Source organism: Verticillium dahliae, genomic scaffold, assembly GCF_000150675.1.
Source record: "Verticillium dahliae VdLs.17 supercont1.18 genomic scaffold, whole genome shotgun sequence".
Classification (NCBI taxonomy): Eukaryota; Fungi; Ascomycota; class Sordariomycetes; order Glomerellales; family Plectosphaerellaceae; genus Verticillium; species Verticillium dahliae.
In genome coordinates, this window is record NW_009276923.1 from 52307 (window position 1) to 78130 (window position 25824).

Sequence of the window (25824 nt, forward strand, 5' to 3'; positions counted from 1 at the left end):
GATCTGGGCGAGGGTGATGGCCTCGCGCAGGTACAACAGCGACGTTGGTGCCGCCGGGCTGCTGGTTCTCGTGGAAGATGTGGAGGAAGAAGGAGGTCCGCAGCTTGTTGAGGTTGGCGGGCTGCGAGTCGAGCAGGACGCGGCTCCGCTGGCACTCTGCTTCGAGGACATGGGCGGTCACAGCGTCGTTGATGCCGCAGTCGCGGGAACGGTCAAGCTTGAGCTGGGCCATGGTGGCTGCGCCAATGGCCGTGGCGAGGGCGTACATCTCTTGGTCCTCGGCATCGCGCTGTAGCGAGGCGATGACCTCCTCGACGGCGACAATGGGCCATACCGGGAAAAGGCGCAGGCGGTAGATGCAGAGCCGCAGGACGAGCCATTCGACGGCAATGACGGGGGTCGTCGAGTTGTTCATCGAAGGTTCCCGGCCGGTGGACGAGTGCGGGCTCCCATCGGCGCTCACGTTGCGCGTCGCCGCAGCATTTTCGGGAGGTTTCTCCTGGTGGTGGTGCTGCTGCTGCTGCGCATCTCGAATCTGCTGCCACGTCTTGGCTCGGAGGCTCCTCGGGCCCCTCGTGGCCTGTCCCTTGTTGAAGGTGCACTCAATGCCGATGGTGCTGCAGCGACGACAGGGCGGAATCTCGGTGCACTTCACCTTTCGGATCTTGCAGGCATCGCAGGCCCGTGAGCCAATCTTGCGCGGTTTGGGTGGCGCGGCCGGCATGTTTGTCATGGAGGACGCATGGTCAATGGTGATGGTGATGGTGATGGTGGTGGTGGTATTGGAGGTGGAGGGAGAGAGGGGGGGATCGTTCGAGAGTAGAGGGCATCGACGATGGGTGGAGATGGATGTGGTGTGCCTCGGTGTGCCGCTAGCGGGGCTCGTCCCATTCTGGAGGGGTGGTCCACGCGGGCCGCATGGTTCAAGGGGGGATGTGTGCAGAAAAATTGCAAGGGGGCGGGGGGGGTTCTAGCGGGGACATCCAGGGTCCAGGTCGAATTTTGACTTTCCGAGCCCCTTTGACAGCTGAAGAGCGCTGATGAACTGCTGGAGAGTATCCTGGAGAGAAGACAGCTACGGGGGGTGCCGCGATGGCGTTATGTGGGTCCGGGGTCCGGATTTCGGACAAGACGACATTAAATTGTACGCTGAGCTTCTTGCATCTGCACCATCACGGACAATCATCAACAGATGGCATGTGAGAAGGGGGCTCATGCGCCCCAATTATTATGGCAGGCTAATTATGGCATCGAAAACAGGCAGGTTGCACACCACCAGCACAATACAGGTCAAGGCAGGGCAGGGCAAGCCTAGTAGGTGTAGCGGAAGTCGAGACGCTTGTTGCCGTCTACCTCGCGGGCCTGAACATCGTTTTGGTAGATGTGACGGTCCTCGTCGGACATGGCGGCCCACTTCTTCTCCTTCTTGCCGTTGAGGTAGACGATGACCTGGCGCTGGACAACGAAGACGACGAGGGCAAAGGCGCAGATGGAGACGAGCACCGTGTTGCCCTGCTTGAAGTACGGGCCGTCGTAGGAGCGGTAGATCTGGCTGCCAATGAGACTGCCCATCTGGACAATGACGTTGTAGGTGGCGGCAGCGATGGCTCGCTTTTTCACGTCAAAGGTATTTTCCGAGATCCACGAAGTGACAATCGGGTGGAAGTAGGGGTACCCGGAGATGAGAGTGACGAGGGTGAAGCGCGCCCACTCCTGGCCGCCGTCCGAGATGGTCAGCAGGGCAATAAGCAGCGGCATGACCCAGAACTCGCCGACGAAGCAGTGGAAGGTGCGCTCGTTGAAGTGGTTGCTGCTGTAGGCGAGGACCAACATGGTGATGATCTGGAGGACGGCCGAGGGAATGGTGAGCATGTTCGAGTCGAACCGCGAGAAACCGATACGGCGTAGCGTAAGCGTGAGGTAGGCCTGGACGGGGGTCGCGGGGATGTAGGCAACGAGACCGATGAGGAACAGCCCCCACATGGACGGATCCGACCAAGTGTTCTTGACGTCCTGCCAGGTGGCGGGCTGGTGCAGAGTCGTGAGGCCCTTGGCGGGATCATCGCGGAGGATGCGGTTCGTCATGATAATCTCCTGGCGCTCTGTGTACCAGCCCTTGGGGAACAGGACGTTCTTGGTGCTAGTGGGCGAGGCCGGCAGGTACAGGTAGGACTAGAAAGGGGGTCCAAGGTCAGCTTGGCTCTGTGGAAGGGAAAGGAGGGGGGCTTGCGCGCGCGCAGGACAACTCACAATGATGGCGAGAACAACGGTCAGAAGACCCTCGAGCAGGAACAGCCAGAACCAACCGGGGTAGCCGCCGATGCCGCGCATCTCGAGAATGCCGGCGGCGAGCAGGGCCGAAATGACACGAGCAATGTTGAGGGTGGACCAGAAGGCGGCGAGACGGATGGACAGCTCCTTGGAGGTGTAGAAGTAGGTGGCGAAGAGGATGGCACCGGGGATGAAACCGCCCTCGCAGAAACCAATGAGGGCGCGGGTGATGTAGAAGCCGGTGCGGTTGTGCATCCAGGCCTGCGCCCACGAGACGGTGCCCCAGGCGAACATCATGGTGGGCAGCACGTAGCGGAAACCGTAGCGCTTGGTCAACAGCTGGACGGGGAACTCGGCGGCGAGGAAGGCGACGAGCTGAATGGTGGTACCGTTGTTGTAGTCGTCGCTCGTGAGGTTCATGTCGGTGAGGAAGTCATCGGCCAGCGCGTTCGACAGGTTGCCGCGATCGAGCTGGAGACCGAAGAACATGACGCAGAGCCATGTCAGCAGGCAGAGGTCCGTCTTGCGAATGACGCTCTTCTCCTCGGCCTCGGTCCATGTCGCAGTGGGATCCCATCGGTGGCGGCCCTCGTACTTGTGGTCGGGGGGGATGGCATCGCTGAGCTCGCTGCGGCCGACTTGCACGTCGGTGAGGCCCTTGAGAGACGACGATTCGCCGGGTCCCGCACGGGGCGTGTCGTGCGTCTCAATGTCTTCGGTGCCCATGGCGGCGAGAGTGAGAGGGCAGGCAGGTACGTGTGGTGCAGGGCAGGAGCAACTCGCTTGAGACTGAAAAAAATCGAATTCGCCTGTGGTGCACGTGTTTTTGTCTCGACCTTATTTGAACAACAACAGGGTGAGGAGCGGCGACCTTGAGGAAGACGAGACGAAAAGGCGAGAGAGATCTGCAGGACAGCGACAGCTTCCTATAAGTGCGACAGCTCTCATGCAACCTCAACACCATGAAGCCATCGCCATTGGCATCGCACGGAGAAAGATACGGAGAAATGGGCTGGACGAAATCCCAAGGCCGGAGCACGCCATTGACACAAAAGCGCGACGTCCCGGCACTCGACTCACACGCTGAACGCCCTTCTATGCATCTGCCTCGGTGGAGCAGACCCTGACTGCTACGTGGGCAGTGGACGACTGCGATCGGCAGCTGTCGACCCCAGCCAGGCAGACCCCAGAGCCCGCGTGGAAGATGCCGCCACGACGAGGCCCTTCCCCCAGCTCCCAAGCTTGGCCCTAAGGCGACAAGGGCGACCCAAGACCTCCCTCGGCCTCGCGCGGAGAGTCGCGGCGGCACCGGTCGGGGGCTTCGTCCAGGACGGGGTTGGCGCGGCCGACGGGCTCATTTTGGGTCAGATGACGCCATCGCGAATCCCCGATATTTTCTCCGCCACGAGTCGACGACTGCCTCCAGCTTCGGTTTCTCCGCGCCAACAGGCGAAGGCGTGATCGGATATGTAGTGCTCGTCTGCACAATGCTGGCCTGGAGGATGCTCAAGCACGAATGTGAAGCCGCATCCTAATCACAAACCCCTGAACAAGAGATTGTCTCACCACCACGGCAAATCAGAAGAACCTCGGTCAGAAATCTCGGTCAAGCCATTCATCGCCTCGGACGTGCTTCCCGTTGTCATCATGCCCTCCGCCACGCAAGACAACGCCAGCGCCAACGGCAACATAATCGGCGGGAACGAGCTGGCCAAACCGCGTCTCACGGCGCCGTTGACCTATTCAGGCTCTCTCGATGGCTTCGCATCCAATGACTTGACACCTGTCATCGGTCGCGAGTTTGAGGGCCTTCAGGTGGCCGAGCTCCTCAAGGGAGACGACCAGCTCATTCGGGATTTGGCTGTGACTAGTGAGATGCGATCTTGCCTTGCGGACACGCACATTTCACTGACGAAACAGTCTCACAAAGGGGTGTTGTCTTCCTGCGCAACCAAGATGTGACGCCTACCCAGATGAAGGACTTTATGCTGCGCTTGACGGAGCTCTCGGGATGCGTGAGTCGTCGTCGCTTGCTTTTGCGAGAAATGCAACGCATTGCTGACAACTCACAGCCCTCATCGTCCTCCCTTCACGTTCACCCTCTAACCGAAGAAGGTAGCGAGCTCGGTGACCAGATCAGCGTCATCAGCTCCGAGAAGCAGAAGAAGGGCGGCGGCCTGACCCACCAGCTCTCCGACGTCAGCCGGTTCGCGAGCAACGGCTGGCACAGCGACATCACCTTTGAGCCGGTCCCCTCGGACTATGCCATGCTCAAGATCCACACGCTGCCGGCCACGGGCGGCGACACCATGTGGGCGAGCGGCTACGAGATTTACGATCGGCTGTCGCCCGCCATGCAGGTCTTCCTCGAGGGCCTGACGGCGACGCACGATGCAAAGTTCTTCCTCGACGAGGCCGAGCGTCTGGGAAACCCCATTCGTCAGGGCATCCGCGGCTCGCCCCTGAACCAAGGCGCGGGCCTCATGGCGGTGCACCCTGTCATCCGCACGAACCGTGAGTAGCAACCCCTTCCCATCGCAATCTCAATCTCCGCAAGGCAATGCTGACCTCGAAAAAGCCGTCACTGGGTGGAAGTCGGTCTACGTGAACAAGGGCTTCACAAAGCGCATCAACGGCGTGACCAAGGACGAGTCGGATGTTCTGCTGGCGTACATCTTCAACCTCTTGACGCAAAACCACGACGCCCAGGTGCGCTTCAAGTGGCGCAAGAACGACCTTGCTATCTGGGACAACAGGAGCACCTGGCACTGCGCAACGTACGACTACGACGAGGCCCGAGCCGGCGACCGCGTGTGCTCGCTGGGCGAGGCCCCGTACCTGGATGCCTCGAGCAAGGGGCGGAGGGAGGCATTGGGTCTCTGATTGAGGCGTGAGGCGTGAGGCGCGAGGCCTAAGATAATAATGAATGAATGCCCCCTTTTGTTTGCTCACTCCCGCTTTGACCGCGAGTCATGGCCTCGCATACCGTTGCATTGGCTGCCGGTTGTGATGCTTTGTGTGGGGAAACCCTGCTCAAGTCCCGACATCGAGGGGGATTAGCCTGAATTCAGCTCAAGCCTTCATCTATCCGCCCCTCGCGTGGCTTCAGGCAGTCCGCGCACCCCCAACTATCGGGCAATTCAGCCGGCGTGAGGCTCTCCCGTCGACACTGCTCGCAGATGATCCAGCCAGGGGACGCGGCTAATGACAGACGTCCGCCACGTTTCGCGGTACCAGGCTTTCACGATGTTGTTTGCCGTGTGACCCGAGCACGGTCCAGCGGAATGCAACCGACACGGAGGTCGTCGGACCTGGCTCCTTTTGTAGCGGGATCAAGCAATCTCCCGAAGATGTTGAGAAGGGGTCCGACGGGGGCTTTTCGCAGTGTCTAAAGCATATAAAAGGGTCGTCGCCGAGCCCTGGGAGAAAGGAGACATGACGCCTCAGCCCATTCACACCATCACAATGCAGACGTCCGCTCTCCTCCTCGCCGCCCAGGCCCTAGTCGCTTCGGCGGGTCTCATTGAGCGCCAGAGCTGCCCTAGTATCCACGTTTTCGGCGCCCGTGAAACCACTGTCGGGCCCGGCTATGGCTCGGCCGGCACCGTCGTCAACCTCATCCTGAACGCGTACCCCGGCTCAACTGCCGAGGCCATCGTGTACCCAGCGTGCGGCGGCCAGAGCTCCTGCGGTGGCATCAGCTACGGCAACTCAGCCATGCAGGGCACCAACGCTGTCGCCTCGGCTGTCAACAGCTTCAACCAGAGGTGCCCGAACACGCAGATTGTTCTCGTCGGGTACTCCCAGGGCGGCCAGATCATGGACAATGCTCTGTGCGGCGGCGGTGACCCGGGCTCCGGCATCACCAACACGGCCGTGCCCCTGACTGCGAGCGCCGTCACTGCCGTCAAGGCTGCCATCCTCATGGGCAGCCCGCGGTACCGGGCCGGGTTCCCGTATAACGTCGGCACCTGCACGGCGCAAGGGGTGAGTTGATCTGCAATCGTTGTTCAGCAGGCATCGCGGAACATTAGCTAACCATGTCAGTTCGCCGCGCGTCCTGCCGGCTTTGTTTGTCCTTCGGGCAGCAAGATCCAGAACTACTGCGACTCGCCCGACCCGTACTGCTGCACCGGCAACAACCAGGCCGTTCACCAGGGATACGGCGGCGTCTACGGCCAGGCGGCACTGACATTTGTGCGAAGCAAGTTGAACTCCGGGGGGAGCCCACCCACGACGCCCCCGACCACACCCCCGACCACGCCTCCTACGACGCCTCCTACGACGCCCCCGCCCTCGGGCAGCTGCGCAGCGCTTTACGGGCAGTGCGGCGGTCAGGGCTGGAACGGCGCAACGTGCTGCTCGCAGGGTACGTGCAGGGCCTCGAACCAGTGGTACTCACAGTGTCTGTAAAGAGGCAACTTTCGCGCCACGACTGGTCTTGGGGGCTGGCAACGAACAAGCATGGCATCCAGGATTTAGCATTATGCCTGCACTAGCTATCAAACAACTCACAATGACACTACTGCTTCTGGTCATAGGCCACGGACTCGGTGGGCGTCGCGGGGCCCTCGCTTTCGCTCGTCTCGGGCTTCTTGCTGCGCCCCCGTAGTGTTTGAATGACATCCAAAATTTGCTTGCGCCCGTCGATGATTGGGAAAAAGCCGGCGACAAACATTGTGATCCACACCCAGATAATGGCGAGGACAAGCCAGGCCACAAAGAAGCTCTCGCTAAAGACATACTTGGCCGCGTACATTGGCAGAGGCCACAGGACCCAGTGTCCGAGGAACGTGGCGAGAGACCAGTAGGCGCTGAGGCGGCCCCAGCGTTTGAGCTGGGCCTTGTTTGTCTGGTAGTCCGACTCCTCGACGTTCTGGGTCGTACCGTCGAGAGTGAGCTTCTCGTTGCGGAAGTCGGCCCAGTTGAAATTGGCAGGCTTCACGAGAGAAATGACAACAGAGTAGAGCGCCGGGCTTAACGCAGATGCCGTCGTGCCCCAGGTGCAGGGGGCGGCTTGGCCGGTGGATGCGACGCTGATCTCGCCAAAGAGCGCTTGGGCGGTGCCGAGCCAGACGGCGAGACCGGTGAAGAGACCGAGGATGGGCGAGACGACGGCAGCCACGGTAGACTGCTTCTTCCAGAGAATAGCAAAGGTCGTCGGGAAGATGCCGGGGCATGTCAAGACGCCCAGCATGTACAGCGTCCAGCCGAGATCGACCTTGCCGTAGTGAAGGATGGTTGAAAAGCAAGCAGAAAAGAGGCCAAAAAAAACGACACCAATGTGACTCCATCGAATGACATCACGGTCGGTAGCGGCCTTGTTGATGTACTGGCGGTAAATATCAAAGCTAATGATGGACGAGACAGCAATGACCTGGGCCGACAGCGTCGATGTGACGGCCATGAAGGTGATGAGCAGGATCGCCGTGGCGCCACCCTTGCCGGCAATGGCAATGGCGGCATACGGGAGCACAAGGCCGTTGGAGATTTCCGTGCCGGACATGCGTCGAGGGTACGTCGGGAAGATCTCCTCGCCTTCGAGACCCAGGGCGACAAAGCTCATCAGCGTTCCCAGGCACCAGGGGATGCCAAAGTAGGCAATACCCCCAATGACGTACCCAGGTACGACGGCCTGGGGACGAGCGGCAAAGGCCTTGACAAAGAAGCCCGTGTCCATGACGACGAGCCCAAAGTTGGCGAGAACGTGGATGATGCCGAATAGCATGGCCTGTGGATGTCAGCGGTGAAGAGATAGTTCATGAGGGCAGCACACGTACGCCGTGGCTCGTCATGGTCAGGTAGGAGCCGTTGTGGTTACCGCTGACGGGGTGTGCCTCGCCAGCGGCCACAATCAGCTCATACAGATGGGCGGGTGACGAAATCTCGGGCGTCAAAAAGGCCTTGATCGTGAAGAAGCAAATGATGATGGTGATGATGAACGTATGGACATAGTCGGTGAGGAACGTGGCCTTGATGCCGCCAACAAAGGTGTACAAGATGACACCGATGGGGAGGAGGAACGTTGCGGCAATGACGTGCATGCCAGAGCTACATAGTCAGCTCATGTCAGCATAGGGGGGGGTGAATGACAAAGACGTACAGTGCTGAGATGGCTGCGCTGGCGCCGAGCAGCATGTTGGCGACGGCGATAATGTTGTTGATGAGGCACAGTACGATCCACACAATGTGGCCGACCTTGCCGTAGCGGATGCGGATAATCTCGAGCAGGGTGTGCGCCTGGGGGACACGCATTTTGCAGGCGATACCCAGGAGAGAGAAGAAGACAATCATGGGGGAACAGCCTGCGGCGAACCAAAAGGGACCGGCGACGCCAAAGTTGTAGCCGACGAGGGTGCTTCCCAGCATGGCCGTGCTCCAGAGCCACGACGAGACGACGGCCGAACTCGTGAGACCAGTGCTGACAGTCCTGTTGGCTGTGATGAACATCTCCGTCTTCTTGTTGTCTTCACCGACCGTACGCTTGAGGATGTGGGTAATGCCAATCATGACGGCAGCAAAGATGAAGCCGATGACGACGACAACGATGCTAGGAAAGGTCAGTCGAGTTCGAGCACGATATCCGAGAGACACTCACTATGCAGCGAACTGCGGGAGAGGCGGTGCCACGACGCTGTCGGAAGCATCGCCCGATGCTGCACCTCCAGCCATGTTGTTCTCTTGTCAGTGTGTGATCTACCTAAGCAGGATGGTTCGGACAACAGCGAGTAGCGATACCGAAAGAAGCGAGACGTGGAGAGCGAAACCAGAACGCCGGGACTGCGTCTTGATATCGACCTGCGATCGAGCCCGAGACAACGCACGTGGCAGGCATCCGAACGCGCGGGTCGACATCCCACGCTCAAGATGAGGGCACGCCACTAAATATGCCGTGATTGCATCGGTACCCAACGAGGAGGCGATCCTGCGAGACTCGGGTTCACCAACGTATGGCCCAGATAAGATTGTTCGAATGTCTGTAGGAAAATGGCCCCATTGATCTTCAAACCAGCACGACCGACATCGCTCGGCAGTTGTGCGACATACATTGCGTGTAAGACGATTGGACGGCATGTGCCATCGGAACTTGTTCGCCGGGCATCTCATTGCGCGGGTATATCGCGCCATCGCGATGCGACATGGGTCATCGAGGGGTAGTCGGCGGGGGTCAATTGAGGACGAACATCTCGGCGCACGCTATTGAAACGCTATTCAGCCGTTCAGTCGTTGTGTATTAAAGAGCAAGGGGATTCACGTCGAGAACGGGGATCGCGTCGAGCACACCATTCACTCAGAGAGAAGACACTCGCCGCAATCACCAGCATCATGGCTTCCCCCAAGAAGCAGCTCATCCTGAATGCCTTTGTCGAGTCATGCAGCGGCCATCAGTCGCCGGGGCTCTGGCGGCACCCGGATGACCACTCGTCCGAGTTCAACAACATCAAGCACTGGGTGAAGTTGGCTCAGTTGCTGGAGAAGGGCGGCTTCCACGGCATGTTCATTGCTGATGTGCTGGTGAGTGATGATGTCTGCTCATGGTCGAATGCATCCTGACAGTCTAGGGCGCGTACGATGTGTACAAGGGGCCCAAGAACCCCGATCCTGCCATTGTTTCTGGAGCGCAGTGGCCGGTCAATGAGCCTTTGATGACAGTGTCAGCCATGGCTGCGGCGACGGAGAGTCTGGGTTTCGGCGTTACGGTCGCAACGACCTACGAACAGCCGTACCACCTCGCGCGTCGTCTCAGCACTCTCGACCACTTGACGGGAGGGCGTGTCGGCTGGAACATTGTCACGGGCTACCTCGATTCGGCGGCCCGTAACCTTGGCCATACGCAACAGCCGGAGCACGACGAGCGATACGTCATGGCTGAGGAGTATGTCGAAGTCATGTACAAGCTTTGGTGAGCCTCGACTTTTCATGCCCTGCATCTCAATGTAGCTGACAACCCAGGCAATCCTCGTGGCGAGATGACGCCGTCAAGCTGAACCGCGAGACGGGCATCTATACGGACCCCAAGCTCGTCCGGACGATTGATCACGTCGGCAAGTTTTACCAGGTGCCGGGCCCCCATATCTGTGAGCCGTCGCCTCAGAGAACACCGGTCATTCTTCAGGCAGGCACTTCGCGGGCTGGCAAGGCATTTGCGGCGAAGAACGCCGAGGCCATCTTCGTCGCTGGCCATTCGCCATCTGTCATTGCCAAGAACATTGCCGAGATCCGTGCGGCGGCGCGCGATGAGTACGGGCGTGACCCTGCCTCCATCAAGTTCCTGGCTCTGCTGTGCCCGGTCATTGCGAGCACGCAGGAGAAGGCGCAGGCGAGGTACGAGGAATTCCTCAGCTATGGCTCCGAGGACGGTGCTCTGGCCCTCTTTGGTGGCTGGACGGGCATCGACCTGGCCAAGTACGGCGACGACGAAGAGCTGCGGCACGTAGAGTCGAACGCCATACGGTCGGCAGTCGAAGCCTGGAGCAAGTCAGCGCCAGGCGTGGCCAAGTGGACAAAGCACACGGTGGGCAACCACATCAAGGTCGGTGGTCTCGGCGCGACGGTTGTGGGCACGCCGGAGTTTGTTGCAGACGAGATGGAGAGGTGGGTGGCTGAAGCCGATGTTGACGGGTTCAATCTCGCATACGCGCTGATGCCTGGTTCCTTTGAGGACATCATCTCTGACCTATTCCCCGTTTTGAGGAAGCGCGGGCTGCTGTGGGAGGGATACGCCGTTCCCGGCGGCACGTACCGAGAGAACCTGCGTGGCGAGAAGGGTGCGGCACGCCACCGCCTGACATCCTGCGGGCCAAGTTCCACTGGAAGGCTGAATGAGAATGATGTTTGCCGCTGTGCAAGATATGTTACGTTTGTCTAGTGACTCGACTTGACTTGAAAGCAATTCCGCGATTACCGAATCGGTTCACTTGTGTTAAAAGGTGCTCATACGGGCAAGAATGTATTCAGGGTATCAAAATATGGATTAGACATTAGATCGGCTCGACAGCTGGCTCACGCTTGCTGTTGGTGAGGGTTTCCCGGACCGTAAAACGATCCATCGGCAGGCGACATGACTGGATGTGCTGGCGCGCCGCCTGTGACTGGGACCTTGTAATCTCGCGCGGGAGGATATTGAGGGGCGCCGGGATAGACACCAGGCATAGGCATAGCTTGCGGATACTGCTGCATCAGCGAGGCCTGTGCCTGCGGCATGACATAAAAGGGGCCGCCGTTTCCAGTCATGACGAAAATTTGCCGCTGCTGACGATTGCGCTGATTGGTCTCGACGCAGGCGCGGACGAACAAGGTAAAGGTGACGAGGCTGGGACATGTCAGCAATGGTAGCTCGTCAACAAGAGCCAAACAAGACTCACAACGCAGCCGCGCTGGTACCGATGATGCCATAGTTGAGGCCCATGCCATAGTCAAAGTCCGAGCTGTCTCGGTAGTCACCTCGGTAGAAGGAGAACATGCCCATACAGACAATGCCTAGAGCCCAGTACAGCCACGTGACAAGGTGTACGCCGACGTGAGCTCCTGGGTGGATGCCCTGCTTGCCGCCTCGCGCACAGAGAGTAATGAACTCTGCCGTCTCCCACACGACACACATGCAAGCCTGGGCAGTCAGTACAAGGACACGTTCAGCGAGTATGCTGGTCAAGTACGCACCGGTGGCAGGCTCAGAACCAACGGCAGATGGCTAGCGTAGAGTGCGACGGAGATGAGAGCAATCGTTAGGGCAATGACGATGATGGCACATGCGAGCTCGAACGATCGCAGTACAATCTTGGCAATGTGCCACGATCTTGTGAACGGAATGATGCGAGGTTTGCGCGGCCCTGGTCCGTAGAGCGGTGGTTGCGGCGGATAAAGATATGGTTGTGGCACGAATGATTGCACGTTGCTGATCAGCGGCGGCTGGGTTTGGCGGGCAGCCGTCGGCTGGGCATCGGGGGTGGGCGTTGTTGGTCTCTTTGAAGAAGGGTGCGCCGTTGCGCTCGACTCTGCCGCGTTGGACTGCATGTCTGCAAACTCGCCGAGGCGATTGTATGTCGTGAATCAGTTTGGTGGTGTCAATGAGCGAGACAGAGTGAAAGCAGAGAAGGAACAGAAGGAACGGAAGCGACAGACTCGGCGCAACGACCGTACAGGCGACGCGACGAGACGGAAATCATCACGGAGGGGGACCCTTCGCTTTTACAGCTAACAAATAGGCAACCGTCTTCCTCCAGACACTCAGCGCGCTGTGCCGTCGATAGCGCCAGTCTAGCCCGCTTGGGACCAGCCCCTGGCTCCAATGCTCAGAGCCCCCTGGGCGTTGCCAAGCGCTTGTCAACGGCTCCCTGGATCCACGCAGGGTTATTGGACGACGAGTGGTGCCGCTCCACGGTTAAGGCTACGGGCGCCGAGCAATCTCGTTTCTGGTCCACTGCACTGCATCTGGGCTGCGCAGGTGTGCTCAGGCTCCTGGGTGTGAGTCCAGTCAGTACTTGACTGTCAGGTGGCTGACGGCTGCATCATTCGCAATCCCTCTCCTCGACATCCACAATCGATTGTAAAGCGTGTCAAATGTTTGGCAAGGTGAAGCTCCAGGGCAGCCGATGGTATCAGTTCCGCATCCGCCGTCGGTCCGCTATTCTCTCTGCAGCACGACAACAAGTCCCATGATTCCCAGCATAACCGTCTTCAGCCAAGGGTGTTCCGAGAGGAGGATCGTCACGTATCCGACAAAGGGAATGTAGGCAACCACTGCGACGTGTTAGTAGGGACTGGCAAGGTGTGCTTCTGGTAACTTGCCGCTGCCGATGATGTCCTGTCTCTCCAAGTAGTCCTGTCCGCGCGCGTAGAGCTCCGTGTCGTCGGCTGCATTGTTGTCGCCCTTGGTAAGCAGCTTGGCCGAGGCGCTGCATTTGTCAGTACGGGCATCAACAAAGTCCCAGAAGGTACGCACCCCGCTCCAAACTTCCGCACGACGCGGTGGACAATCGGAATGTCCTTGTCCTTGACATTGTATACGACAACTTCGCCAACATCGGTCTCGCGGAGAAGGTTTCGGTTCCAAAGGAAGAGGAGGTCGCCACGCTGGAAGGCGGGCTCCATGGAGCCGGAAAGAACGACGACGATGGGCGAGGGAGAGTCGGTAATCACGGAAAGACCTTTCCACATCTGCAGGTCAAGTTCAGCAAGGTCAGCGGCCAGGGCGGCGAGCAACGAACCATAAAGGCCGTCGACAGGATGAGGCCAAAGTTGAGGAGCTGGGCAGCCGCCTGCCGCGGGTTCTTGAGGCTGGAGAGCATGGTGACTGTCGAAGCACGTCTTTTCGGGCTATTGACGTCGGATTTGCGAGCTGGACGGCGTCACGGGGTTCGTTGTTCGCGGATTGGGATGGACAGCTTGGAGGCAGCTCGCGATAAAGCTTGAAGCTGAGGTAGTTCAGGCCAGCGAGGCTCGTGCACGGACCAGGTGAGCCACCCCACTGGTGCCTTCCATGCCAAACCGCAACCTGGAGATGGTCAAATACGTCCCTAGAGCTGTGAGTGGCGTCTTGAATATTGTGTTGGTTCTGCAAAAGCCACCTGAATGGAAGGTGTTGTAAGACATCACTAGGCAGGTACCGCTACATTCGTGGCATCGGTGGAGGAAAGCGCAGCACGTGCCACGCTTGCCAAATCAATCAGTAGAAAGGCAGCAGTCATCACCAGTCAAGAGGGACGAAAGCCATTTCAAGCTCAACCGTAGAATGCACGAGTCAACACCCTCTCCATCACCAGTACATGTCCAACGTTTGTTCGTGACCAGCATCTCTTTCAACATCCGCTATCGACGCATCGCCCGCAATGGACGAATCGTCAATCACCACGCCCCTGCTCGCGCCTCCCAGCGGATTACCCGCACCAGCTGCATCTGGCCGAACCCAGGATCACGTACGTTCGAGCGAACACTTCGCTACTTCGCTAACCATCGCAGCCCGCATTCCTTCGAGTGTGCCATTCGCCGTGGCGATAGCTTCCCCAGAATGCACTCTTCTACATCCGTGGCTTCCTCCTCGCCTACCTTATTGCCGCCAGCATCATGATCCTCGATTACAAGGTGGAGCAGGAAGAGTCCAAGTTTTCGGACTGGCGCATCATCTTTGAGCTCGAAATCATCAGCTTCGGCCTTCTCCTGGCTTACCACGCAATCGTCTCTGTATGCCACCCGGTCACGCCCTTGAGTGCAAGCTAACCAGACAGTCCTGGACCTTTACCCACCTCTACTTCCCGCACATTGAGGATCGCCGATCCGGCTAGGAGTATTGGGTCCTGCGGTTCCTGTCGCTTCCAGCCAACATGAACAGCCTCCGGAAGCAGTTCTACTTTACGCTCTTCTACTTTTTGACGTCCATCTTCGCCATCATCAACACGATGATGTACTTTCTGGTCACGCTGCCTCACGCAGGCTCTGGGGACGACAGCTCACCTGCTGAGCCAGAACCTTCGGGTCTGGGCATGTCAAAATCGCCCACAGAGCTTCGAGACTTTGGCGTCGGTCAGTCACCTCTTCTGCCTTACGGCACTGCCGGAAGGACGCCATTCACGGACATGTTTGGTGAGGGTTGGTTTCAGGCTTTTACAACACTGAACCTCTTCGTCATCTCCACTTTGATTGTCCTCGTCGAAATTCTGTTCCTCAACAGCGTCAAGCGTCCGTATGCCATTGGTGCCCACATCTTCGGGCTTCTTTTCCTTTCCGGGCTCTACGTAGCTTGGGCTGCCGTTGGCAGGACCGTCACGGGAACTGGTCCTTTCTGGCTAGACGGTGATGAGGCAGGTTCGCGGGAGGCCGTTGTCGCAAACACGATTGGTTTCGTCGTGCTGTCGCCGATCAGTATGTTGTTGCCACTTCTGGAGGATGCCACTGACACTGGACAGTATTTTCCCTCGTCTACGGCTTTATCGCGATTCGAGAGACGATTGTCAAGTCGTTCCAGCTTTCTCGCATGCGAATTGCTTCCGCCGCCGCCCACGACGATTGATTTGGGGCATGCGAGCAAAATGCGTGTAAACGACAAAAAAAAGTGGTAGGATCTGGAGGAGCGTCCGTGGCTGTGCGGTCCACCTAGAACTATCAGTCTTCCGTATCCTAATAATACAACCATGCTTTCAACCCATATTTGGTCTTAGCTGGAGGTACGGATGTGTTCTTGCAGTAAAACCGTCACAAAGGAACAAATCCAGAGTTCACAGATACGCCTTTCAACAGTCTTATCGATCAGTCCAACTCGCTGTCTGTTGGTGATGGAAGTAAATGGTTTCTGACAACCCAATTCGAGGAGACTGCCTGAGAATCTGCTCACAAGCGTCAAAGTCTATTGCCGTTTCATTGTAGCTTCTATACCATAAGCCTCATGGAGGCAATCCAGGTGCATGTCTTACTAGATCGCAATTCGATCGAACATGCGTGGATATCGCCCAAGATTTTGTACTTTGCCTCTTCTCGTTAGGATCACAGGATGCCATAGCCGCCAGGTTGTACACTATCTTCGCCCAGGCGGCCGCCGTGTCTGAACCTACCAGGAAATATATGAACGGCATCCTCAAGCGCCTCTACACCCTCACAATGATGCCGCTCAGAGCATGAGTCACGACATTCATCTTTTCCTCGCTTCTATATTTCCCTCCAGCTTGTTGACGAAGTTGCGATATGTTATTCTAATTTCTTGCACCACATGACACCAACGTCGTTGGCATTCGATCAGTACGTCCGCGTTCTGGCCTCGGGGAAGTCGTCCGCCAGGCCGCCAGGCGGTGAAAAGGGGTAACAGTTGGGTAGCGGTGACATTGCTTTTCTTTGACAGCCCAGGCCCGACTGTAGTTCCGAATTGAAGCCCGAAGGGACTCGGCGCTACCGGCAGCTGTCTCGTGATCCTCATCGCCCCATGTTGACTGCGGATGGCCCCGAAACCCGTGCACAAAGACAATGGTTGGAGCCGGTAAGACCCTGTTGAAGCGTTCAGCAGAGCACCCATTGGCAACCGGGATTGCCCACCCAATGGGGTCCAGGCGAGTGAAACCAAGTCTTGAAACCTCGTCAGACATTTTGCTTGTTCAGCCTTTGCCTGAGAGTGTCCGACACAAGCGGGGTAATCGTGGTCAACCGCGATGAAGTCAAGTCTGGGTCAGGCTGCGGATGATCACGTGGACGTCGACGGGATTTCGGCAGCTGTCTGAAGTGTCGTGCTGCGCTGTCGTGCTGCGCTGTCGTGCTGTGCTGTGCTGTGCTGTGCTGTGCTGTGCTGTGCTGTGCAGTGCAGTGTACATGAAGTGCTGTGCTGGCACGTCCTTGCTGATCACTTGGCCTAGAACCCTCGTCGGGCCTTCAGCTCGACTGCTGCCTGAGTCGGGTGTCCTCGATGACCAAGCCGAGTCACGAGTGTCATTGGGCTTCCTGACCGCCGATGCCCAATCGACGAAAGCATGTTACGTTCGCTGACTGGATGGTCGAGGACGGGCTGTGCAGATTGTCACGGCGGTACAACCCAAGGCATTGGTGTTGTTGTTGACGCGGAGCACGCCCAGCCACCGAGGCGCCCTGTTAGTGCCTGTGCCTGCCCCTGGCCTGGCGTGGCCCCTCCCCCGCCCTCACAAGGCAGCACTAGATAAATAACACGGGCAGCCCCCGCCATCACGGACTTGTATTGGTTTCCCCCCTCCCCCCCTCTTCACCACAGCAAACTGGGTCGCAAAGTCACACCTGGGATATCTCCTAGTCCGCTCGTTTACACGTCCTTCTCTGAGATATTTTCCACCCGGGCCCTCCGTCAATCATTTGTTCGTGCGTTCTCTCTCTCTCCCCCTCCCTCTCCGAATCTCCTCTCGCCGCTCTTTTCGTTGCTCTCTACAAGTACCATCAACGACACACTGTCTTCCGATAATCTCGAGCACTCGCCAACCTTTTTCTTCTTCGCAACAGCAACCATGTTCAAGCGCTCGTTCAGGTCGCAAGACCCCAGCCGAGTCGACAAGGCTGCGCGGCTCAAGAAGAACAACTCAGTCCGGGATCCCCAGAAGCTGTCGAGACTGCAACGGTCGCTCACCGAGGAGACGCAGGCCAAGCCGGCGCCAGCGCCGGCGGTCAAAAGCACCTCTTTGGCCCCCGCCCCCATCGTCACCCTGACGGTCGGGCGCGAGGGGCGACTATTTGCAGCGCACGAGGACGTGCTACGCCAAGCGCCGTTTTTCGAATCGGCGTGCCGCGACAGCCACTTTTTCGATGCGCAGAGCAAGAGAATATCCCTTCCCGACGAAGAACCCGAGGTCTTCTCCGCCGTTCTCGAGTACCTCTACAAGGGTGACTACTACCCACGCCTCAGGCACAACAAGCACCGCAACTCTTGGGAGCTCGAGAACACCGTACGGGGAACACCGCAGACCTCGCCCTACGTCGACACATTTACCCCCGGAGGCGGCCGCGCCGCCGCCAGTCCCGCTTCGGCGGCAAGCCCCGCCATGGGGCCACAATCCGATGCCACCGTCTACGTGGCAGCGTACGGGCAGCACCTCCTCCGTGACACGGCCGTTTACTGTTCTGCGGAGCGGTACGGGCTCGAGGAGCTCAAGAGGCTGGCCCTGCGCAAGCAAGGTCTCCAGTCCGGCATCGATGTCGGCACAATCTTGCGCTCCGCCCAGTACGCCTACGCCCACACGCCCGACTCGGACTCGCGACTGCGCGCTCACTACCTCGCCCTGATCATCCGGTGTCGCAAGACATTCAAGAGGAGCGGGACCATGCAGGCCGAGATGGAGCGCGGCGGCAGCAAACTCTTTTTCGACCTATTCGTCGCCATGTGCAACCACCTGGACGACGTCATTGACGTGAGCAACGCCCGCTCGCCCAAGACTGTCTGAGTGTGTTCTCTGCTACGTGTGTGTTTTCTGTGTTTTTCGAGCCATGCTTCGGACAGTCCCTAAATTGTGATACCCCGGGACGTAAAGCGGAATGGTGGCAGGTGTTTTTGGCGTTCTTCCTTCTGTGGCCCCCATGTCAGATTGGCGATCCATTCGGGGGCCGTCCATTGTTCTGACACATGGGAGCGAGGGACCTAGACACGAAGCCTCCCTGTTCCTGTTTCGTGGGTGCTCATTTTTGGGGGGCGTTTGAATTTGGGGCAGTGGCTTGCCTTACCATGGAGTACTGCCTCCTCAGGGCTGCCTCCCAGGTGAGGAACACGACTACGAATGGGTTTGCTGCTGCATGCCGAACACGGCAATCAACCACAAAAAGGACCAAAAAAAAACGGAACTGACAAATTGCCACTCACTTGCCGTCGTTCGGGCATACACGGATGAACGACTCATCCCAACTCTCTCCATTCTCCTGAAGCAGCAAGGGGCGGGCGCTTGGACGAACCCCCCGCTGCGGACAGAAACCCGGCATCTCTCAAGATAGCAGACTGACATGTTTTCTTTTGTTCTTCACGGAAAGAGATGTCGGGCACTCGGCCTGTACTTGGCACACCCGCTTTGCGATACAGCAGCGGTCTCCTTTGTCACAATTGGAGGAGATGATGATTTTGGGCGCCACGCGGCTCCCTAGTGGAACGCTGACGCCCCGGCTGGCTTGAGCCCTCGTCAGGGCGAGATAATGAGAAATTCGGCCGCCTCACTTGATGTTGTTCGTGATGTGTCATGATTTTTGTGATCCAACTACTGTCTGTCTCCTCCGGCTACTCCCACTGGGCATCAAACCCGGAAAACTCCACCTCCAGCTTGCCGTCCGTCTTCTCGGCGGGCCGCGCGGCGAAAGCGGCAACCTCGAGGTCCCAGTCGGCTCCGTCGGCAAAGAACCAGCCGACCTCGCGCAGAGCCACGCGCTCCTTGCCTCTCGGCGGTGCGTAGTAGATCCAGATGCTCGTGCCGTGCTCGCTCTCGGCCCTTTCGACGACGAAATCCAGGGGGCCGTCTGTGGGTCCGACGGCCGACAGCGGCGTGATGCTCCAGTCGGCGTAACGATCGCACGCGACGGTGCTCAGCTGCGGGGTGCCGTTGTAGTACTCGAGGCCCGTCTTGACCCATCTCCTCTGTTTCTTGTCCGAGGCGTTGCGCGGCTCGAGCGTGAAGAGGATGCCGGCCTGGTCGTACTGCTCGGTCCACTTGGCGCTGAACGTCAGGCGCGCCGAGCGGAAGGACGTCAGCGGCTTTTTGGGGAGGGCGTGCGTGGGGACTGCTCGTCAGTAGGGTTCGAGGCGGCATCCAACAATGTGCTTACCATTGTAGACGTCCCAGGATGGGTGTTTCTTCCAGACATCCGTGCCGGGGCCGGCCTCGAGTTTGAAGGACATGGTAGCGAGGTTGAATTTGGGGTGTCGAGGGTGTAACTTCAGGGAGGATGGGCGGGTTGAATCTGATCACGTCGGACGGATGAGGTTGACTCGGCCCAGAGTTGACTCGGCCCAGGACCGCCGACTTATATGCTGTGAGCCCACCCCGTGACACCACGGCGTGCGCCCGAGCACCAGGGCGTACGGTGCCCCGCATGAGGGGAACGCGTTACTCGATGCCCCGCATGAGAGGTACTAGATTCGCGATGGGCGATCGCCCCGACTCCGACGCCATGACAGCCAGCGGCATCCGGCCCAGGGAACCGTCAGCCGTTGATGGCACTGAGGGGGGCGGTGATACCGCTTTGGGCGGTCGGGCGTTGGCGGTTGAGCGGAGCTGCCCTGATGAGCAAGGCTTCTCGATGGAAATCACTGTAATTCGGTAATCCGTGTTTAGGATGATGATGAATTGGATTGATCGTTATTGTGGAATGTTTGTGTCAATTGTCAGCAGGCAGCAACAAAGTGCAGCGTGGTTCATCCCATCCGGGCTCGAACGCGATGCCTCCACCATGGCTGACTCATCCCCGTCGTGGATGCTCGCGCTTGCCCTCTCGACCAAAATTTCGTCGCCCACCCCGCTGCGAAAATTCCACTGCGTCTCCCGCCACACAGAGCTGGCCCACCTCCAACCTCACCTCGACTCAACCTCAACCGTGCGACCTTCAATAGCTGCCTGCTCCATGTCAACATAGGCATTGCTTTCAGCTTGCGCAGACCGAGAATTCTGGTTGCTCTTCGACTATTCAGGATCGTCGGTTCCGGCGAGCGCCCCGCGACTGCCTGCCTAGGAACTCGGAAGAAACGGGGGCGAACGCGGCCAGATTCCTGGATAGGTCGACGCAAACTCATCGGTATACCTCTAATCATTATCCAAGCATCCAAGTAAAAGCCCACGGCGGCACCTCCAACGCCTTAAAAATGGCTCCTCCCGTCAGGAAACCTACCAAACCGTTCCAGCGGCCCCGTGGCCTTGCTGAGACGATGGCTCGCGTGCAGCGCGACGAGGCGGCCCGACTCAAGGCAGCCAAGGATGCCGCCGCCGCCGCCGCAGCGAACAAACGCGCGTCGGCCATGGTGTCCTCGAGCGGGCCCAAGTGTCCCAACAAGCACTGCACGAACCCCAAGGTCGTCGACGGCATCTGTCACGGGTGTGGCCGCATCGCGGAGGAGAGCAACATTGTCGCCGAGGTCCAGTTCGGCGAGACGTCCTCCGGTGCTGCCATGGTGCAGGGTAGCTACATCTCGGCCGACCAGGGCGGTGCGCGGACGTTTGGCCCCGGAGGACGCGGTGCCGGCTCGAGCCAGCGCGACAAGACCATCATTGACGCCAAGAACCTCATCCACGGCTACGTCTGGCGTCTTGCTGGCAATCCCCGCCCGCACATTGTCGACAAGGCCGTCGCCACGTTCAAGCTCGCCATGGGCCAGGGCTTCACCCAGGGCCGCACCCTTCAGATGGTCTGCGCCGCCTGCATCTACTACGCCTTTCGGTCGCAGGAGCGGGTCGAGGGCAACGAGCGCGAGACGCAATTTGTCATGATGCTCGATCTCGCCGACCTGACGCGGCTCAACGTCTTTCGTCTCGGCCGCTGCTTCAAGGCGCTCGTCAACAAGGTGCCCATTGGCAGTCTCGCCTGCACCATTTTTCCCGAAGACATCATCCACCGGCTGGCGACCAAGCTCGACTTTGGACCGCAGACCGACAAGGTCGCCGAGGATGCTGTTCGCCTCATCACGTCGATGCGCAGGGACTGGATCATCATGGGTCGCCGACCGTCAGGTATCTGCGGTGCCTGCCTCTTGATGGCCGCGCGCATGAACAACTTCCGCCGCACCATGCGCGAGGTCGTCTACATTGTCAAGGTTACGAGCCACACGATTCAGGAGCGCATGAAGGAGTTCAACGAGACGGCGGCCAGTCAACTGACTATTGACGACTTTCTCACCAAGGACTGGGAGAGCGCGGGACCCCCTTCGCACGACCCGCCTTCCTTCTACCGGCACTCGGAAGAGTACAAGAAGAAAATTGAGGAGAAGCGACGCAAGCGCAAGCGCACCACCGGCGACGACGGTTCATACCGCGACGGCAGCGTACTCGAATCTCCAGCACCACCGCCGATCCGAACGGGGCCCGACCTGTCATCGGTGCCGTGCCCGAGCGCCTCCTACCTCCGCGACAAGGACGGCTATCTCATCCCGCCCGTACCGCCGCCCGAGCCGACGTCGGCTGAAGACAGGGTCCTCAACGGGCAGCTCGACGGCGAGGACGAGAGCAACTTCCCGGCACTCGTGGATGCCTTCGGCGACGACAAGAGCAAGGCTCGCGGTGTTGCCGCAAACGCCAAAGGCCGGCCGCCCAAACACCCGCTGCCGATCAACGAGGAGTGGGTGGACGACGAGGAGAATATGGAGGAGCAAATCTCGGAAATCATGAACGACCCCGAGACGATGCAGCACGCCGCAGCCTACGCCAGCGCCGAGCAGCGCGCACGTCTCCACGCCGACTGGGCGCTGCAGTACGAGCCCAGCAAGGCCGTCTCAATGGCGCCCGAGGTCCTCGAGGACGAGTTTGCCGACGACGTCGAGGTCATGAACGCGCTGCTGTCGCCCGAGGAGGTCAAGCTCAAGGAGATAGTGTGGGTCAACGAGAACCAGGACTGGCTGCGCAAGAACCAGCAGCGCGAGTTTGACAGGAAGCTCGAGGCCGGCAAGCCCAAGCGGCCCCGCAAGCGCAACAAGCCGCGTCTCGGCGAGGCCCAGACGTCGCCCGCCAGCACCCCGATCGAGGCTGCCCAGAACGTCATGAAGCACCACGGCATGTCGAAGCGTCTCAATTACGATGCCATTTCTAGTCTCCTCAACAGCGGGCCAGGCGGCGGGCCCGGCACGGCCACGGGCACGGCCAGCGGGCAAACGAGCCAGGCCAACAGCGTGCTTGGTGATGCGTTCCGCGACCGGGAGATCGAGCCAGAGGAGGAGGAGGAGGACGACGACGACGAGGAGGCTGTCGGCGAGGGTGAAGGAGGTGGCGAGGGGGAAGAGTACGGCGAGGAATACGACGAGGACTACAACGAGTACGAGGAGAACTACGACGACGAATACGACCAGCCGGAGGATGACGAGTAACAAAAACAGGTCGTGTATTGCCCCGCTGGATGTGCTCGCTAGACGGACGCGGCGTTACGTGGGATTGTACGGTAGATACCCGGGCTTGCAAATGCCCCTCATCCAGGCTTCGGCCTGGTTAGCTGACTTATTTTGATCCTTTTCCCATGCTCCCTTGTTGCTGAACGCTATCCCATCCTCTCGCGGAACCACTTGAGTGTCTCGAGCCCTGTCTGCACCCGCATGCCCAGACGCGCATCAAAGACAAAGGCCTCCCACGCAATGACGGCATCGAGATGTTCCTGGCACTCCTTGACCTTGGCGGTCCGACGCGCCCTCTCTTCGGCCTCCGCGGCAGCCGCATCACCCTGGCAGGCTTCGAGCCACGCGATGACGGCGAGTTCATAGTGTGCCCCAGGCAGCGCATAGTCGTCTTTGAGGGGTCCCTTGACGAGGTTCCTTTACCGGTCAGTAAACATTCGACAAGAAGCACAACACAACATACCGGTCCTGTGATAGGGCATCCGCCTTGAGCAGCGCCCTCGCCTCGTCAAGCTGGCCTAGAGATCGCAGCGCCCCAGCGAGCGTCACGGCGCGCACGGCGACTTCATCCGGCGTCTCTTTCAACTTGGCAAGCCCAGCCTCGCCCACGGTGCACCTCTCCCAAGCAAGGCCTCCCACGGCCTGCCGCAGCTCCTCGTCGTTCATCCTCTTCATACCGCACCACAGCGCGGCCATTTCCCAAGCGGGACTGCTGGCAGCGGCGTCGGCGAGATCGACACCCATCTCCTTGGCGCGCTCTTCCATCTTGGCGACTTTGCGCTGGACAAAAACGTCAAACGGCAGCGGCTTGGCCATGAACTTCTTGCGGCCGGCCACCGAGGGGGCCTTGCGCCACAGCTCCTCCGTCTTCTTCTTGCGACGGCGGATCTCATGCTCGTCGCTTCCTTCATGGACAGCGTCACGGTATCTCTCGAGCTCGGCGCATCCGGCAATGTAATAGTAGAGGCAGTGGCTCCAGTCGTTGAGCTCGAGGCACCGCAGAAAGGTGTCGCGCGTGAGCACCCAGTCACCGGCAAACAGGGCGGTGAGGCCCATCTCAAAGGCGTTCAACGCAGCGACTTGGCGCATCTTGGCCTCCTCTCCCGTCGATAGCACCTCGAGGGCCTCGCGCAAACGGCGATCTTGCGAGAGCCCGCGCGCCTCTTCCAGCCGCCACAGTCTAGACTCGGGATAGCGGATGCGCATGTCGGCGAGCAACTCGGCACACCTCTCGCGGGGAATCCCAATGACGTCCTTTTCGCGGCCATCGCTCTTGCCCTTGAAAAACGCCCCGTCAGAGGCTGAAGGCAGGATATCGGCTTGTCCAAGGAGGCCGTTGTAGTAGCCAAGCAGCACAAGGCCCGAGACAGCGCCATTGACGTTGCGGAAGCGGGTGGCGCTCCAAAGCATACGCACGCCACGAGCACGGTCGCCACGGAAGCCAATTATGGAAAGCAGACGGGACATTGCCGGGGGTACCATGCTGAGAATGATGAGGAGCAGGCCAAAGCACATGCTGGCGCCCGAGTGGATGAAAATGTCGAGAGGATTCGTCAGGAGGGCAGCGTCGCCGGCGTCCGGGGTGGTCGTCTGCGGTTTGTCGTCCCGAGGAAGCTTTCCAAAAGGCTCGTCATGCAAGGGCCTGTTCAGAGGCTTCGTGACCGGGGCTTGTGTCTTGCCATCCTGCACTTGGAGCTTCTGCAAGTCCTTCTCGAGGTCCGCCGGCGTCTGCGCACCAGACTGCCCCGGCGTCTCCTTGGCGTCGACAAACTCGTCACTGTCGTCGGCAGCAGCGCCCAGAACGACAAACTCATCATCGTCAAAGCTGCCGGGCATGTGCTCGTTGGTGGCCGTCTTCTCCAGAGGAGGCACTTGGCGCGTTGAAGTCCCCAGAACCTTGTCCTCGGCCTGAATGATGGCGTCGAGACTGACGTAGGCCTTCCTCAGCTTGTAGAAGCCTTTGAGGCCTTCCGTCAGGCTCTCGTGCAGCACGGACACGACGGCCGACATGAGCTGGCTCTGCGCGACGACGAGCGAGTACTCTGTCCCGGGCGGGTAGACGGTGCTGTGCTTCTCAGCCTTGCGCTGGGCCGTCTTCATGTCGCTCCAGGCGCGCGTCTCGCACTCGGCGAGGGTCGAGGACGCCTCGGCCATGACGTCCTTTTCAAAGCCGAGCACCGATCGCATGAAGCGCGTGACGCCGAGACCGAGCAGGTGAAATACCGAGTCATTCCTACCGAGAGCCTTGACGGCACCGTCAATGTCATCGTTCATCATGAGGCCTGCCGCGGCGAGAGCATCCTCCATGATGAGCATCTTGTCCGTCGCACGAAACATCTTCTCGACATCCTGGTCTGTGCCAGGGTTTGAGGCGCCATCGGGGGTGCTGTTTGGTGTTACAGTGCCCGAGGGCCGGAACCACGAGGTCAGCCTGCTCATGGCGGTTGGTGGCGTGCCTAGGGGCTGTGAGAGCAAAGAAAAGCGTAAAAAGGAACCGGAAGGCGTGATCCACGCCAGCGAGAGGCTTCAAATGGCATCCGATACAGTCGAGGATTGAGCAGTTGGTGATGAGAGACTAAGTACTGTCTGGTGGCTGCCTTTCGAGCGGACAATGCCTAGCCTGGTCGATTTGAGGCTGAATGCTGACGTAGATGACGACGACCCTCCCAAGGCAGGCCAATGATGAGTGCTGCAACGCCGCCCGACCAGGAAAAAGACACGGCGATAAGATTTTCAATGCCTCCAGTAAATAAATGCCTCGATGTGTGGGATGACGGGAGAAGAACGAGGTGTGGACAGACAAAGGTTGGGACGTCGTCGAGCGTGCTTACTGAAGTTACGTACCTACCTAGGTACCTTCAGCTAAGGTACGGCTAAGTCAGTCTTGACGTACCTAGGTACCTAGGTACCTAGGTAGATAAGGTAGGCAGGCGTAGGCGGGCACGCAGGCGTCCTCGGAGAACTCCCACCGCGAAACCCACATGGGAGGCGCAGCAGCGACCGGACAATAAGCAGTGCTGTACCTGACTGCCAGTCGGGTCTCTCTTGCCGTC

General features: G+C 59.3%; 13 protein-coding genes across 13 annotated transcripts; 6 read left to right on the forward strand and 7 right to left on the reverse strand.

Annotated features, from left to right (window-relative positions):
- Positions 1 to 34: 34 nt before the first annotated feature.
- VDAG_07781 (uncharacterized protein) lies at positions 35 to 724 on the reverse strand (the record flags this gene model as incomplete). The annotated part of the gene is made up of 1 exon (XM_009652547.1): positions 35 to 724. A coding segment is annotated over one exon (690 nt), but the record flags the coding sequence as incomplete, so codon positions are not given.
- Positions 725 to 1311: 587 nt separating this feature from the next.
- On the reverse strand, positions 1312 to 2997 carry VDAG_07782 (uncharacterized protein; the record flags this gene model as incomplete). The annotated part of the gene is made up of 2 exons (XM_009652548.1): positions 1312 to 2172; positions 2251 to 2997. 2 exons carry the CDS (start codon positions 2995 to 2997, stop codon positions 1312 to 1314), a joined length of 1608 nt encoding a protein of 535 aa, XP_009650843.1.
- A 921-nt stretch (positions 2998 to 3918) lies between these two features.
- On the forward strand, positions 3919 to 5154 carry VDAG_07783 (alpha-ketoglutarate-dependent taurine dioxygenase; the record flags this gene model as incomplete). The annotated part of the gene is made up of 4 exons (XM_009652549.1): positions 3919 to 4141; positions 4192 to 4286; positions 4344 to 4785; positions 4850 to 5154. 4 exons carry the CDS (start codon positions 3919 to 3921, stop codon positions 5152 to 5154), a joined length of 1065 nt encoding a protein of 354 aa, XP_009650844.1.
- Positions 5155 to 5736: 582 nt separating this feature from the next.
- On the forward strand, positions 5737 to 6684 carry VDAG_07784 (acetylxylan esterase; the record flags this gene model as incomplete). The annotated part of the gene is made up of 2 exons (XM_009652550.1): positions 5737 to 6258; positions 6319 to 6684. The coding sequence occupies 2 exons, from the start codon at positions 5737 to 5739 to the stop codon at positions 6682 to 6684; spliced, it is 888 nt and encodes a 295-aa protein (XP_009650845.1).
- Positions 6685 to 6793: 109 nt separating this feature from the next.
- VDAG_07785 (urea active transporter) lies at positions 6794 to 8943 on the reverse strand (the record flags this gene model as incomplete). Its single annotated transcript, XM_009652551.1, has 4 exons — positions 6794 to 8002; positions 8052 to 8322; positions 8375 to 8821; positions 8870 to 8943. 4 exons carry the CDS (start codon positions 8941 to 8943, stop codon positions 6794 to 6796), a joined length of 2001 nt encoding a protein of 666 aa, XP_009650846.1.
- A 654-nt stretch (positions 8944 to 9597) lies between these two features.
- On the forward strand, positions 9598 to 11140 carry VDAG_07786 (dibenzothiophene desulfurization enzyme A; the record flags this gene model as incomplete). The annotated part of the gene is made up of 3 exons (XM_009652552.1): positions 9598 to 9786; positions 9855 to 10174; positions 10225 to 11140. The coding sequence occupies 3 exons, from the start codon at positions 9598 to 9600 to the stop codon at positions 11138 to 11140; spliced, it is 1425 nt and encodes a 474-aa protein (XP_009650847.1).
- An 86-nt stretch (positions 11141 to 11226) lies between these two features.
- Positions 11227 to 12285, reverse strand: VDAG_07787 (uncharacterized protein; the record flags this gene model as incomplete). Its single annotated transcript, XM_009652553.1, has 3 exons — positions 11227 to 11584; positions 11637 to 11878; positions 11932 to 12285. The coding sequence occupies 3 exons, from the start codon at positions 12283 to 12285 to the stop codon at positions 11275 to 11277; spliced, it is 906 nt and encodes a 301-aa protein (XP_009650848.1). The 3' UTR covers positions 11227 to 11274.
- Positions 12286 to 12814: 529 nt separating this feature from the next.
- VDAG_07788 (microsomal signal peptidase 18 kDa subunit) lies at positions 12815 to 13637 on the reverse strand. The gene is made up of 4 exons (XM_009652554.1): positions 13479 to 13637; positions 13214 to 13428; positions 13060 to 13166; positions 12815 to 13011 (listed from the first exon to the last, which is right to left on the reverse strand). Exons 1-4 carry the CDS (start codon positions 13557 to 13559, stop codon positions 12896 to 12898), a joined length of 519 nt encoding a protein of 172 aa, XP_009650849.1. The 5' UTR covers positions 13560 to 13637; the 3' UTR covers positions 12815 to 12895.
- A 356-nt stretch (positions 13638 to 13993) lies between these two features.
- Positions 13994 to 15412, forward strand: VDAG_07789 (uncharacterized protein). The gene is made up of 4 exons (XM_009652555.1): positions 13994 to 14186; positions 14230 to 14451; positions 14492 to 15129; positions 15174 to 15412. The coding sequence occupies exons 3-4, from the start codon at positions 14592 to 14594 to the stop codon at positions 15275 to 15277; spliced, it is 642 nt and encodes a 213-aa protein (XP_009650850.1). The 5' UTR covers positions 13994 to 14186; positions 14230 to 14451; positions 14492 to 14591; the 3' UTR covers positions 15278 to 15412.
- A 1694-nt stretch (positions 15413 to 17106) lies between these two features.
- VDAG_07790 (uncharacterized protein) lies at positions 17107 to 18907 on the forward strand. The gene has a single exon (XM_009652556.1). The coding sequence runs from the start codon at positions 17220 to 17222 to the stop codon at positions 18147 to 18149; it is 930 nt and encodes a 309-aa protein (XP_009650851.1). The 5' UTR covers positions 17107 to 17219; the 3' UTR covers positions 18150 to 18907.
- Positions 18908 to 18967: 60 nt separating this feature from the next.
- Positions 18968 to 19582, reverse strand: VDAG_07791 (uncharacterized protein; the record flags this gene model as incomplete). Its single annotated transcript, XM_009652557.1, has 2 exons — positions 18968 to 19464; positions 19510 to 19582. 2 exons carry the CDS (start codon positions 19580 to 19582, stop codon positions 18968 to 18970), a joined length of 570 nt encoding a protein of 189 aa, XP_009650852.1.
- Positions 19583 to 20542: 960 nt separating this feature from the next.
- Positions 20543 to 22750, forward strand: VDAG_07792 (transcription factor tfiiib complex subunit brf1; the record flags this gene model as incomplete). The annotated part of the gene is made up of 1 exon (XM_009652558.1): positions 20543 to 22750. The coding sequence occupies one exon, from the start codon at positions 20543 to 20545 to the stop codon at positions 22748 to 22750; it is 2208 nt and encodes a 735-aa protein (XP_009650853.1).
- Positions 22751 to 23197: 447 nt separating this feature from the next.
- VDAG_07793 (uncharacterized protein) lies at positions 23198 to 25210 on the reverse strand (the record flags this gene model as incomplete). Its single annotated transcript, XM_009652559.1, has 1 exon — positions 23198 to 25210. The coding sequence occupies one exon, from the start codon at positions 25208 to 25210 to the stop codon at positions 23198 to 23200; it is 2013 nt and encodes a 670-aa protein (XP_009650854.1).
- Between the last annotated feature and the right edge of the window lie 614 nt (positions 25211 to 25824).

Bases quoted from the DNA above. Each gene is read 5' to 3' on its own strand.
- VDAG_07789 (XM_009652555.1), top strand. From the start codon at position 14,592: ATGAACAGCCTCCGGAAGCAGTTCTACTTTACGCTCTTCTACTTTTTG. The intron at 15,130-15,173 runs GTATGTTGTTGC...GACACTGGACAG, and splicing joins CGTCGTGCTGTCGCCGATCA to TATTTTCCCTCGTCTACGGC.
- VDAG_07788 (XM_009652554.1), bottom strand. From the start codon at position 13,559: ATGCTCTCCAGCCTCAAGAACCCGCGGCAGGCGGCTGCCCAGCTCCTC. The intron at 13,167-13,213 runs GTGCGTACCTTC...TGACAAATGCAG, and splicing joins GTGCGGAAGTTTGGAGCGGG to CGCCTCGGCCAAGCTGCTTA. The intron at 13,012-13,059 runs GCAAGTTACCAG...AACACGTCGCAG, and splicing joins ACAGGACATCATCGGCAGCG to TGGTTGCCTACATTCCCTTT.
- VDAG_07790 (XM_009652556.1), top strand. From the start codon at position 17,220: ATGTTCAAGCGCTCGTTCAGGTCGCAAGACCCCAGCCGAGTCGACAAG.